Source organism: Hyposmocoma kahamanoa, unplaced genomic scaffold (assembly GCF_003589595.1).
Source record: "Hyposmocoma kahamanoa isolate Upper Pololo Valley unplaced genomic scaffold, ASM358959v1 224, whole genome shotgun sequence".
NCBI lineage: Eukaryota > Metazoa > Arthropoda > Insecta > Lepidoptera > Cosmopterigidae > Hyposmocoma > Hyposmocoma kahamanoa.
In genome coordinates, this window is record NW_020653743.1 from 7590668 (window position 1) to 7603663 (window position 12996).

At 31.7% G+C, this 12996-nt stretch overlaps 1 protein-coding gene across 1 annotated transcript in view; it reads left to right on the plus strand.

Moving 5' to 3' along the window:
• Window positions 1–830, plus strand: part of LOC113228272 — a 452541-nt gene extending 451711 nt beyond the window's left edge. The window contains exon 16 of the mRNA XM_026461538.1: window positions 38–830. Coding sequence (XP_026317323.1) covers window positions 38–724 — 687 coding nt within the window. The 3' untranslated portion in view covers window positions 725–830. The remainder of the gene's footprint in view (window positions 1–37) is intronic.
• Window positions 831–12996: the final 12166 nt, after the last annotated feature.

Genomic DNA, 12996 nt, shown 5'->3' on the forward strand with positions numbered 1-12996 from the left:
TCTATTTTATGAGCATTTCTTTCATTGTTTCTTCCAGGAGGAGTGCATCGACGTGCTCAAAGTGGTAAAATCCCGCATCAACTCTCAACACGAAGATATCTCCTCTCACCTTCTGCTGTCCATCTTTAAGATCGCAGAAGTTGACGTCATATACCCCACACCACCCAGTTCCGCCTATTCCATCAAACCAAGCAAGAACATTTACATCATCATTGTGTTCTTAACTATACTCTACCACCTCAAAAATTTCATTAACATTGCCATTATTAAAATGGTCAATTTGATATCGGATTTATTCGATAATAATCGTAAAACGGCATGTTCGAATTCTATATCATGTTTTGAAAACGTTCCTTTCGTAAAGAAATATTTTGTAAACAACAATTTTGTATCTATTTTGAAGAGTTACGATGAATTTATTCATAGTGTAGACGTTGTAATCACTGCGCACGCATTTGCTTTAGATGACGCACAAAAGAACACTGATCAATTAAAAATAAGGGATATAGGTGTAAATATTTATAAGGAAACTAAGCATATCATAAAAGCTGTGAGTACTACAATATTTACTTATTTAAATGAACTTGTTGCTGACGCAATTATACTTAAATATTTTTCTAGAGATGTGTATTATGAATGTACTAATTCGAAGCTTTTTGGTGAATTCTTTTTTGAAAAAAAAATGCGTCCTCTTCTTATGGGATTGCAAAATCCACTAGCTTAGGACTGACTCTAGTAGTAGTTTGAAGACTGAGATGAACTAACATATCATAGTTAAACGTGTTTCGTTTTATTTTCGACTTAGTACTGGTGCTTGTAGGTCGATCTTAAAAGGCTGGGTTTTGTAAATAAGTGTATCTTGCCTTCACTGTTAGTTATTTATTCCAGTCTGTTTCTTAACAATAGTTGTTGCAGGTACAAAATAACACTTTATATGATTCTTTTGATCAACACATCTGCTTCTAATCTCATTTTTAATTTTCATTTCTAATGTTTATGAACCTACCTACCCATTTTATTATTTCTTTAGTACTACTATTGTTGGAAATGAAACAAGTTGTTCGTATGATATAGTAATCATAATTTTTATTTTCCTTTTCAAAACATTGTTGTATAAAAATAAGTAAACTGGCTGAAGCCTGAACTACCCTACTAGGTTACCCTGTGCGGTCTTCGGCAGTTTGATTTTGATTGCCTCTCCCGATCGGAAACTGCGTCTTTTCCGAGTCGAGGCGCATAATTGTGATTCACAACTGGCTGATCGGAAACTTTTGACATTTGTAATCGGAACAGTAATTGATTTAACTCACAAATTAGAAAGATATAGTAAGAATCAGGTTCATCTTCTCGCTCAGAAACCTATCTGATTTCGAGACTACCCGATCGGTCCAATTCCAATTTGAATCAAAATCAGGACGCAGGTCAACACGGTCACTACTGACATGATGGGACCTGTAAAACTGTGAACGTTTACATCTGAAAAAATTGTTTCATTTCCATGTGTGACAATCGCAAAAATAAAAGAAATATCGATTTCTTGTATTACATTATACGTATGCTATTGTTTGTTGTACTTTTTACATATTGCTTCTACCGAACTTTAATAACCTTCAAATCTGCAAATACAGCACTAGCGAAACACTAGCGAAGCTGTTCGGAGAAAAACGCGGGAAAAAACATATTTTTAAATACCCTGACATATTTATGTTGCTTAGAAATCTTTAACGCACATACTCATAACTCTGCACTAGGGAAGTGTATCACGGGTGCCATGGACACACACACATAAACAGCCACAAACTACACCCAAACTCACGAAAGAAATTAAAGGTAGGCTATAGGCTATAAGCCTACGTTTAATTTCTTTCAAATATTTCTCCCGGCCCGAGAATCGAACCCGAGACCTCTGCGTTTCAATCCAGCATGGTAACTGTTCGCCCATGGAGGCAGTTAATCTCGTGTTTTTCTCCAAACTGCCATTTTGCAAGTGCTGCATTTACAATTAGCGGGGAAGAAAAGGTCGTGATAACAGAAATTCATTATCTTCACATATATCTTAAAGTTTGGTATTCTTTGTCATTTTTCTCTCTTTACGCCTTTAAATCATCCATACCTCGTCCTCCTTTTTGCCTACCGGCTGGTCCTTACTCCAGCTACTTATTGCAACAGTTGCCGGTAACTGTAATCTTTTACTTTCTTTCGATTAACTGTTAATTAGAAACGCTGTAGACAGCCTTTCTATTAGGTAATTGTGTAGGTCAATGTGAACGCACTTAGATGATAATTAGACAAGTTAGCGGCTTTTGTATGATATTTGAATGTATGACGAACTGTGGGTAGAAAGAAAAACGAACAACTTAAAAAAAGGTAAACGAATTATAACTATATCAACCAAATTGGAACTCAACACAATTTTGAAATCCGAAGAATGACTGGCTAAATTGAGGCCATCAGCACAAAAATGGGTAACTTACTTTCGATTTTTTTTTTCTATAATATGATTTAAATTATACTAAAGTTCATAATTATTTCATATTTGGATGCTATTTCACGTATAAAAACATTAATTGGTCATATTTATTATAGCCGTTTGAATTCATTGTGCATAAAAGATAACCTATTCAACATGTTACAAATACTATTTTAAGATGTTATTAAAATGAAATATAATAGGAAAAAGTAGTGAGATATCAAGTTAAAACCATCAGATATGAATGTGTAAGTTATTTAATGATTGTTTAAGAATTTTATCCAAGCCGGTTTGTTTTCTTCTCATGAAATATTTATTGACACGAGCTATATGTATACCTATACATACATTACCTATTATACATATATATACATATACTACTACTATACCTATATACCTTACTACATATACATACCTATATATACATATTATATACCTATATAAAATTATTTTGGCTAATTTTAAATCACTCATCTAATTATTAGTCTAAATGCATTTCATTGAGTTACACCACTTTTGCGCTGATAGCCTCAATGAATAAATAGTACCTACATATAGGTTTTGTAAAAATTGTCAAAGATTGATCACCAAATAGTTTGTTATATTTGAAAATTATTATTGTATTTGTTATCAAAAACATATAACAACCTTTACGGCCATTGCTTGTCGTGTTAAATCTAAATCTAATTTAAGCTTTAAATCTTCTAAAATATTAAATTATTTAAATGTGCAACCGTACAGCAACAAATGCCTGCTTTATTTAATTGAGAACTGACAATTAACAAAAATACTCGGATGAAAGAACGCTTACTAATAAACCTTAATAAATAACATGAGATGAGGTGTTTTACAAGAATGATTGGCATAATACGTGTAAATGCAAAAGGCGTTAATTATTGTCCAAAGATGTACTTGTACGTTAGTTAAATTACACTTAGACGTATTTTCTGGGATTCACGACTAGGTTAAAGTTACAGGACATCGGCATTCTCGGGGTTGAAACTTGAGTTTGACTGTCATAACATCCCACAATACATCAAAAGATTCCATCTTCAAAAGTAAAAAAGTATCACATTAATTTACCATTAGGGTCAACATACACAAAAGCAAAAACTGCTCGAGCTCTTCAAATTGACATTTTCGAGGCTTTAAAAATGTATTCATATATTGTAAGAAATTAATACCTAACATTTCTTACCAACTTAATAGAGTTATTTGTTAAATACCCACTAATAGAATAAAAACGTAAGAAAAAAGGTGTTTGTATGAATACGGAATACAAATTATAAGCACTAACATTGTGAGTGATTTCTCCAATGGGCTGTCAAAAAACCTGTGGTTAATGTATTACCAACGGGTAACTAATGGCATTAATCAGTTTTAGCCGTTTCCTTTTTATAACTGACTTTCCTTGTTTATTTCCTTTAGTCAATTGCACCCTTCAACCCCGAGATGTCCCTTTTCTAAACGTATTAAAATGGTAAAGAACGAAGCTTTAATTTGGGGTAGACATAGTGTCTTACGTTCTTAAGTAAATAGCTGTGTGGTTAGTTGTATTAGATACTATGTACAAAGTTACTGGATGCGTCAGTTTTGGTTAATGAATATAAGTTATGTTCTAGACAGACAGTTTTATTTTTTAGGAGTACAGAAATAATATAAGCTACTTATGAGTCATGATCATGAGCCATTAAAATTGTAAACTGCAAATAGTTCTTTGGAATAAACATGTATACTTAGCACAAAAAAGCACGCAAAAAGCCTAGTGCATTTATTTTTAAACAAAAGTTACTAAAACAAACCGTTAATACCTGTCAAAAAATGATATTTATTAATCAATACGCACTAAAGTACTTTTTTGTTCTGTAGACAATCATAAAAAATTTTCCTTCATGTAATAATTTTATTGGAATAGGAGAGGATTTTTAGTTTCTAGTGATGTGATATATTTCATTGTTTTTTTTTTCTTACAGTGGTAATTCTGTCTGTATTGACCCTTAAACACACTTTTTTACATAAATAAACCTACTGCCATTTTTTAATATAATTTCATGTTTTATATGTATTATACAGAAAACTGCTGAAACCCTGAAAGAAATGCAAGCAGTGTTCTATATTCGTGTCTTCTTCTTTTTCTTCGGTATAATAATAGCGTTCGTGCTGTCAGTCGAAGCAATTATTTACTACAAATGCAAGAGCTTTTATTTATTTCATTTTTTTCATTAGACCATGAAATACAATGTCAATGTGTAAAGCAAGAAATGAATGAATGGTTTTTGGTTTACGTAAAACACAAAGCTTTGTTTACGCTCATAAACCAGTGTAAATCTAGTAGTGACAGAAAAGTGTGAAATACGTGTTATTTACACCTATTATATGTATAGTGTACAAAATTTTTATATTATTATTTCAAAATAAAAACAACTTGAAAAGCGATCTACAGACAAAGACGTTTAATGGCGTTTCCGTTACGTGATATTATTAGAACTTATAATATTTTAATGTAACGAATATAATGATCCAGTCATGAGAAAAATTATCCGCAAGATAAGATCCGCAACTTGCGACTTCTTTCCCTTGGGACAGTAGGCTTCATCGGGTCAGATTAAAGTGAACTGCTGGAAATACGTTCATTCCGCAACAAAGCAACAGCCTTGAGTACTATTTTAAAAGTCGAGTTTTACGATGATCGACGATTGCATTGTCACCCTATTTTAGAATAATGTATTTGACATTTTCTCGTTTATCATTTCGTTACTGCAATAAAAAGTTTACTTTATCAATTTAGATAAAAGTTTTATATTTTAAGGTATCCCGAGACGTTCTATATTTAAATTAACGTAACGGAACGAGAAAATTCTAATAAAAATAAATTCAAGTCTAAATAAAATAATAATATTATTAGAATGAAATAGGGTAACTATGCAATAGTTAGTTCCTAGAAAATTCTAAACCTCGGTCGAAATTAGTACTACAGAAAATTAAATCCAGAATTATTATTATTGGTAAATATTACGTCATAAAACCATGATTTATAAACTCCCCCAATTACCTTAATCGTTTAAAAAAAAATCTCGGTTCAACTATTCTCATAGTTATTTATATAACACAAATGCACGGACACGCTTATGATCTATATTCATATACAATTTTAATATAAATAATATATCACCTTCTCTTGTTTTTTCTATATAATAAATATGTCGTTAAAAGTAAACAGTCAATGTCATATTACAAATAAAGTCTATTTTGAGTGATTACTTGGTTATATTAAATATAGATTGTGGTTAAAATGCGATTTTTACATTTGGTAACAAAAATGTTCTACGTTATAGAAAAACATACATATCACATAAAAGATACTACAAGAAATTTTATTATACATATCAGTAAAGCTCAATTTTCTATTGTATGCATTAGACGTTGCAAGGCAAAAAAGCATATCTTTTAAACGTAGCTTAGAATTTAGAAAAAAGTAGGGTAAATATATGATATAGAAAAAAATATATTAGGGAAATGTTTCTAAAATAAATGTTACCTTCTGTTGTAGGGTGTATTAAAACTACGTCGTGTGTTTTGTATTGCTAAAAATTTTATATAAGGTACGACATGTTGTATTTGTTATTTTTTTCCTATTATGTCACACTTGTGATAATGTAACTGTCACACAAGACAATGTAATATTATAGGTAGAATGTGACGCAATGGAACAATGTAATGAACTTATACCCGAAAAGTCACTGTGTTAGATACACTATATTGGGTGTGACGACATGAATTATTTAATTCATTTTTTTTTATATAAGATCATAATTTTATCGAAATCAATGTTGTAATGGAATAGGTTAGCGAAATTAATTCATTGAAATAACGTCCTATAATCTGCGCTAACTTATATTTAAAACATGCACACGCCTCGAGCCTTCCATGTAAATAAATTAAATAGAATAATTGCATCAAAAACCGTTTTGTTTGAATGTGTTCTACCAAAAGTAAGTGAAAGGTAACATTGTTTATGCTTTTAATGTAACTCACACTCAAATTCAATGCAAGGGTTACAAGTGACGTTATTTATGGTTTGAGATGTAACATCATTCAATAAGTGACTGAACGTAATCGAGTCGATGGAAGATAAAACAACCTATCACTTCACTTTAGGTAATTATAAATTTAGACGGTATGTATGCATTTTAATCAATTTCATATAAAACAATTTATTTACACATTATTGTTGATTAGTATAGCTTTAAAATCATTGTTTTTTTTTTTTTCAAACAGGCAACATAATATTTGTTTAATAACGCCTGTATTATGAGTAAAAAAATCGGCAAAACTAGACATTTCTGGAAATTATTGACAAAAAATTTATACATCGATTTATTGTTAATAAAATTAAAATATTAGAAAAATATCTGTGACGTCATAGGAAAACATTTTTGTTCTTCAATGTAGGTTATATTAAAATATGACATACATAGTTAGACATTGTGTTAGAGGAAAAAGCCGTTACGAATCTAGAAAAAATGTATGTAAAAAATCTATGTGTTGAAGTTGTAGATATTTTATGGATTTGTGTTTCATCGTCGCTTTATGTCGCCTTAAATGACATGATTATATACAAGCTCTTTTTAAACTGGTTTACTGAGTAAGAATATAGACAAAAACAATTAAAATGAGACTCGTATTCGTCCAAAGGTCTTATGAAATTTGTCATTGATTTGATAATTCGAAATATTCAGTATAAGTTGAGCTTGTGAATAATGGTTTAAAATAAGGCGTTCTGAAATGTTCAGTGTTAGTGCAGTTGCAGCATACGAAGTAGACTCAATGTATAGCAGTATGTTATTTGTAGAACATGTTTATTTTCGGTTTGGGAACCTCACTTACGAATTATTTACCATTCAGAAAGAAGGTATAATTATAAAAATTATTTAATCGATTGTTTGAACATAAAAATAGACTTTACGTAAAGTTATCTTTCTATTGACAGCCTTATTACAAGACAATGAGCGTTTTTCGTTTTTTTTTTGTCTAATCTATGAAAAACGAACTAATCACGTCGTCGTTCATGCAAAAATTAAATTGATGAAATAGAGAAAATTTCTGAAAATCGCTTAGTTGTTTTTGAAATAATATTACAGGTTGATACAATGATCGAACTTTCTTTCATACGTTTATTATTGTAAAAAGTCATGGAGCAAAATTTGGTGTTTATGATGTTAGTAATATAGACATGAGAGGATGTCAGTGTTTTACGAATAACCCAAAGAGAAACACACCTTTATTAAAAAAAGCCATTAAAGAAACTGTTGAAAAGGTTTTTAAAACTTTTAGTTGAAGAGCGTTTCTAAACCGAAAATTAAACAAAATTATTTATTTAAAAACTATTATATTGTGAATACACCGCACGTAGTGGTATGCGTAAAACTGAGCTTCAGACAGAGTAACTTGTAACTTAAAATATTGTTTTATACACTGTTTAATGTATTATTTATTTATGCCCGCGGCATGCCGTGGTTCTGTCATATTGTTGTAGCTAAATAAAGACGATTCGTACAAAACAAAAAAAATATTTTCTTTTACCTAATTCGAAATAATAATAAAAAACCAAAAAAGATAGAATAAAGAAGAAAACATCAACATTCATAGCCCGAAAGATTACCGAATCTGCTATAAACTGCATGCGAATTGAATAAAATTGTTTTAAAGTTTAAAACTGCCTCCGTGGCCGAACGGTTACCATGCCTGCCATGACTGCCACGCAAAGGTCCCAGGTTCGATTCCCGGGCCGGGAGAAATATTTGTATGGCCTACATTTATTTCTCCCGTGAGTTTGGGTGTAATTTGTGGTTGTCTATGTGTGTGTCCATGGCACCCGCGACACAGGGTTTCCCTAGTGCGGGGCTATGTTGATTGTGAGCGTTATTATTATTATAAAAAAAAAGAAGTTTTAATATTTAAATACTTCAGAAAAAAAATACAGACCCAAACAAAAGTCGAAATAGAATAGGCATTTATGCTGCTCTCCTTGTCATTACTATGCTAATGTGCATTTCAGTAACTTTCGTACCTAAAGTTTTATTGTCACATAAAAAACGCTGATTTTGCAATAACAATAAGACTGAAACTAAATAAGATATTCAAACACCGATTAGAGGGGCAAAAAACCAAAGTTCTTTTTGCCATTTCGGTAATTAAAAACACAATAGAAAATATTTAATAATGATGATTCTGAAAAAAAAAAAAAAAACAAAATGAAGACCTGACTCAAAAGATTTGTATACATATAGTATCCAAGCCAAAAATACTCGTGCGTTATTCCAGCGTGACCGTGGTCGAGTTTTTGAAATTTGATTAGCCAGGAAAGTCACTATTTAGTCGTTTCTTCACACCGGAATAAGCTTATTATAGCGGCACCATTACTAGCTTAGATCTGATTATACACTAAAAAAAAGTCGTAAATTAGTCGGTTCTAGTCCTAAAAACTAGATTTAGTCGTTTTACTGTTAACACTGAAATAAGCTCATTCCGGTGGCGCCATTTTTGAATCTCGGGAAACACAACTCCTAGCTTAGATCTGATTGCACCCAGAAAAAGTCGTGAATTAATCGGTTGTAGTCGCGAAATTTTAGAATTAGTCGCCCCTTTGTATGGAAGATACAACCGATTTATTATTTTTAGGTTATACCTGTGTTAGTCACGGAGTTCATGTACAAATTTTGCAAAATACACAGATTTTCTTATTTATCTTTTTGAAATACATGCTATTTGAAGATTTTTATAATGTTTGGTTTTTAATACAAGGAAAATAGGAAAAAAATATACAGTTATTTTTCCTTAATGGCATTAGGATTTATCAATATCATGATATTTATTAGTGTATGTATGTCGTGTTGGGCTCCTGGCTTACACGAGACGAACGAGGCGCGTGGAGTACTAGAGTTAGTTAGTAGAGTAGAGTTCATCTATGAGATATCTTAAGTATTTCGTCACCCAGTTAGACACCTTTATAGCTACCAGCCCTGGCTAGAGATGTCGCTATTCATTGTATTTAATTTTATTATTGAATTGATATTCAATTATTTTTTATGTGAAATTACTCCACTAGTTTGTTACAATTATAAATAATGAATCCGGACGGATCGAAAGATTTTTTCTGAGTGTTCAATCTTTGTATTAATAATTGTAATAACGAAATCTGTCCATTTTGATTGCAAATTGCTCAGAACGAAGACGATAAAACCATTTTATATAAAAAAGGATGGGTCCTTTTTTATATAAAATGGTTTTTTATGGAAAATGGGTTTTCTACTCAAGCTTTTCGACAAAGAAATCAATTCAGATGCTTGCGATTTAGTAGATTGCGTAACAAGTACAGCAGATATAATTAATATGTTATATCCAACTTTTTATAGCACAATGCGGCGAAAAATATGTACAAACATGCAATGCCTATCAATATCGAAATCATAAAAAAAGAGGGGATAGTGGCATTAAACAAGTCTATAAACATGTCAATAAATAAAGACAAAGTTATATAGATTTTAAGACTTTCGTGGTTATTCACTAAATGATTGTCACTAATATTAGGTTTCTTACCACGGTGTGACTTCTTTTTATTTTCCCGATATTTCGGAATGGTTGCATGCTCCATGGTCACCGGTCAACCCGTGAAAATAAAAAGAAGTCATACCGTGGTAAGAAACCTGATATTAGTGATAATCATTTAAAGACAAAGATGCCTCTCTGATTGTGGTGCTACTGTGAAATTTGATTATTATCCAAGGACTAACTTATTTATTGAGACATCTGGCGTTGCTAGCGTCAACATTGATGATGTACCGTGCTGCATCAAAATAGGCGGCATTGGACATTTCAGAAGTTGGTGCTATATGAAAGCTACCAAAAAATTGGCAGTGTTACCACGATTTACAGGACTTACCACATTACCTTCCACCCAGATATTGCCTCAAAATATAATCTAAAAAAAAACTCAATTTTCTTTCCAATAAACAAAAAAGCCAATTACATAAAACACAAATTTTAAGCTATAACAATTTTTATATTTGATTTTTTCGTAAAAGAAAAAACTCAAACTGTTACGTATTTTATGTTGAACACCAAATATCTATAAGATGCATCAAATGCTATGGATGTGTACGTGTTATGTACTTGTTGTACATAATTGTTATTCTAAGTCTAATTATTCTGTGATTTTTAGTTTAAGAAATAATATAGACACTACTGCGAAATCTGTGATTTTTAGATAATTAAATATTTTTCGTTGTAATAAAATTCATTCATTCATTCAATGAATTCTTATCAATAGTCGTACGCAACTGTACGCGTCTCGTTCGTTTCGTGTAAGCCTGGATACCAACACGACATACTTATATAAATAAATATCATGTCAATCGATAAATCCTAAGATCATTAAAGAAAATTAAGTACATATTTTTTGCTAATTTTGCATGTATTGAAAACTAAACGTTATTATAAACTTCAAATACTACGTATTTAAAAAAAAAAACAAAAGCTGTATATTACGCAAAATATGTACGCACATGAACTCCGAGACTAACTTAGGTACAACCTCAAAATAATAAATTAAAATTAGAATTCGAGCTGTCAAAAGTTAAACAAATGGTTGGACAGAGTATAGATTTTTATATATATTCACATTTTTCATTATGTGTACGATTTTTCGACGTAAATGTATCTATCAATGAAAATAATTGAATATCCAATATCTTCTTAACAAAGGAGCGACTAATTCTAAAATTTTGCAACTAGAACCGACTAATACACGACTTTTTCTGGATGCAATCAGATCTAAGCTAGAGGCTGTGGTTCTCGAGATTCAAAAATGGTGCCGCCGGAATAAGCTTATTTCAGCGTGGACAGTAAAACATCTTAATAACTTCAAAACGGCGTAATGACTAAATCTAGTTTTTTACGTCCAGAACCGATTAAATCACGACTTGTTTTTAGTGTAATCAGATCTAAGCTAAGTGTTGTGGTCCTCGAGATTGAGAAACGGTGCCGCTGGAATAAGTTTATGCCAGCGTGGACAATAAAACACCCTTATAACTTTTGAACAACGGACCGATAACGCTAAATCTGTTTCAATCTGGTCCAACTGCGTAGTTCAACTAGTAGGACCAAGTTTGCAAAGTTTTTTGCCCTTGGTCCAACCATTTGGACTACGGGCAATATTGTAATGGGCATTGGACCTAGATCGGTTAGTACGGTCACCGTCAAGAACGACGAATTTATAATGGGAGTTCATATAGAACTAATTAATTCCGAAATTTCTGTAGCACATGCCTTGGACAAGCTGCGTTAAATCAATCGGACGCCATTTTTTTTTTTTTTCAGAAACGAGCATTCTTTTGATAAATTTGTAAATGTTACTGTTCTATATTTTGTGACAGTAACCCAAATTGTCTAGTCAATGATCACAATGCATCATAAAAAGTTAGGGTTTTTATATAATTATATATTTGCTATAGTTTTAGTATAAAAAATATTTTTAATTTTTTTAATTTTTGTTATTAATTTTTGAAACTGTTAACAAAAATCATTTTAAGGCAAAATAAAAAAATTATAGACTAACATGGCAACTTATTACAAAATTTGGCGCAACTAATCTTCTTTTCCTTCTTCGTGTCCTTATCCCACGCTAGGTCGGGTCGGCACAACACGTATTTTATGGGAATACGCGTTGTAAACGGATTTGGTATGGTGTTTTATGACCGACCGACTGCCTGACGTCAACCCTCCTTGGGAATACTCTGTTTAAAGTGTGGCCAGAGCCCCCCTTTCGCTATGTGCAGGGTCCACCCCTTTCGCTATGTGCAGGGTCCACCGCGTGCAGACGAGGTTGGTATGTGGCCCTGGTAATTGGAATACTTAGGAATTTATAGTTTTATTTCACCCTAAACCGAGTTTGCTGGCCTGATCAGTCGCCATTCCAAAAGTAGATATGACGTTGCGTTTTAAATCCAGCTGCGGCGCTCCTCAGTGACTGCACGCACAATTATAGCGTTTTTTTCTGGCTAGTCAAATATCAAAAACTTAACCCTGGTCGCGCTGGAATAAGGCACACGCCTTTTTGCCATTGTAAAATTAAAAACACATTATAGCAAATATTTAATAATTAGGATTCTTCAAAAAACTAAATGAAGATCTGGCTCAAAAGGCTTTTATACATACAATATCTACCTAAGGTATCAACAGTATTAAATCCAATCCTGATAATTAAGTACAAAATACTAGGCACGCACGTTTTGAATTTATTTAACAATAGATCACATAAAATTCTATGAAACCATGATCGATTTGATTGAATATTCTTCTGCCTACTCTTATCAAATTAATTAAATTGAGAGTAGTTATATGTATAGGTACTTAATGCAATAAAACAACTAAATTATAAAAACCTTAAATTTATTTTTTATTTCTACATAACCGAAACTTACAAATGCACACTTTGGTAACACCCGACATCTTAATCAGTCTCACAA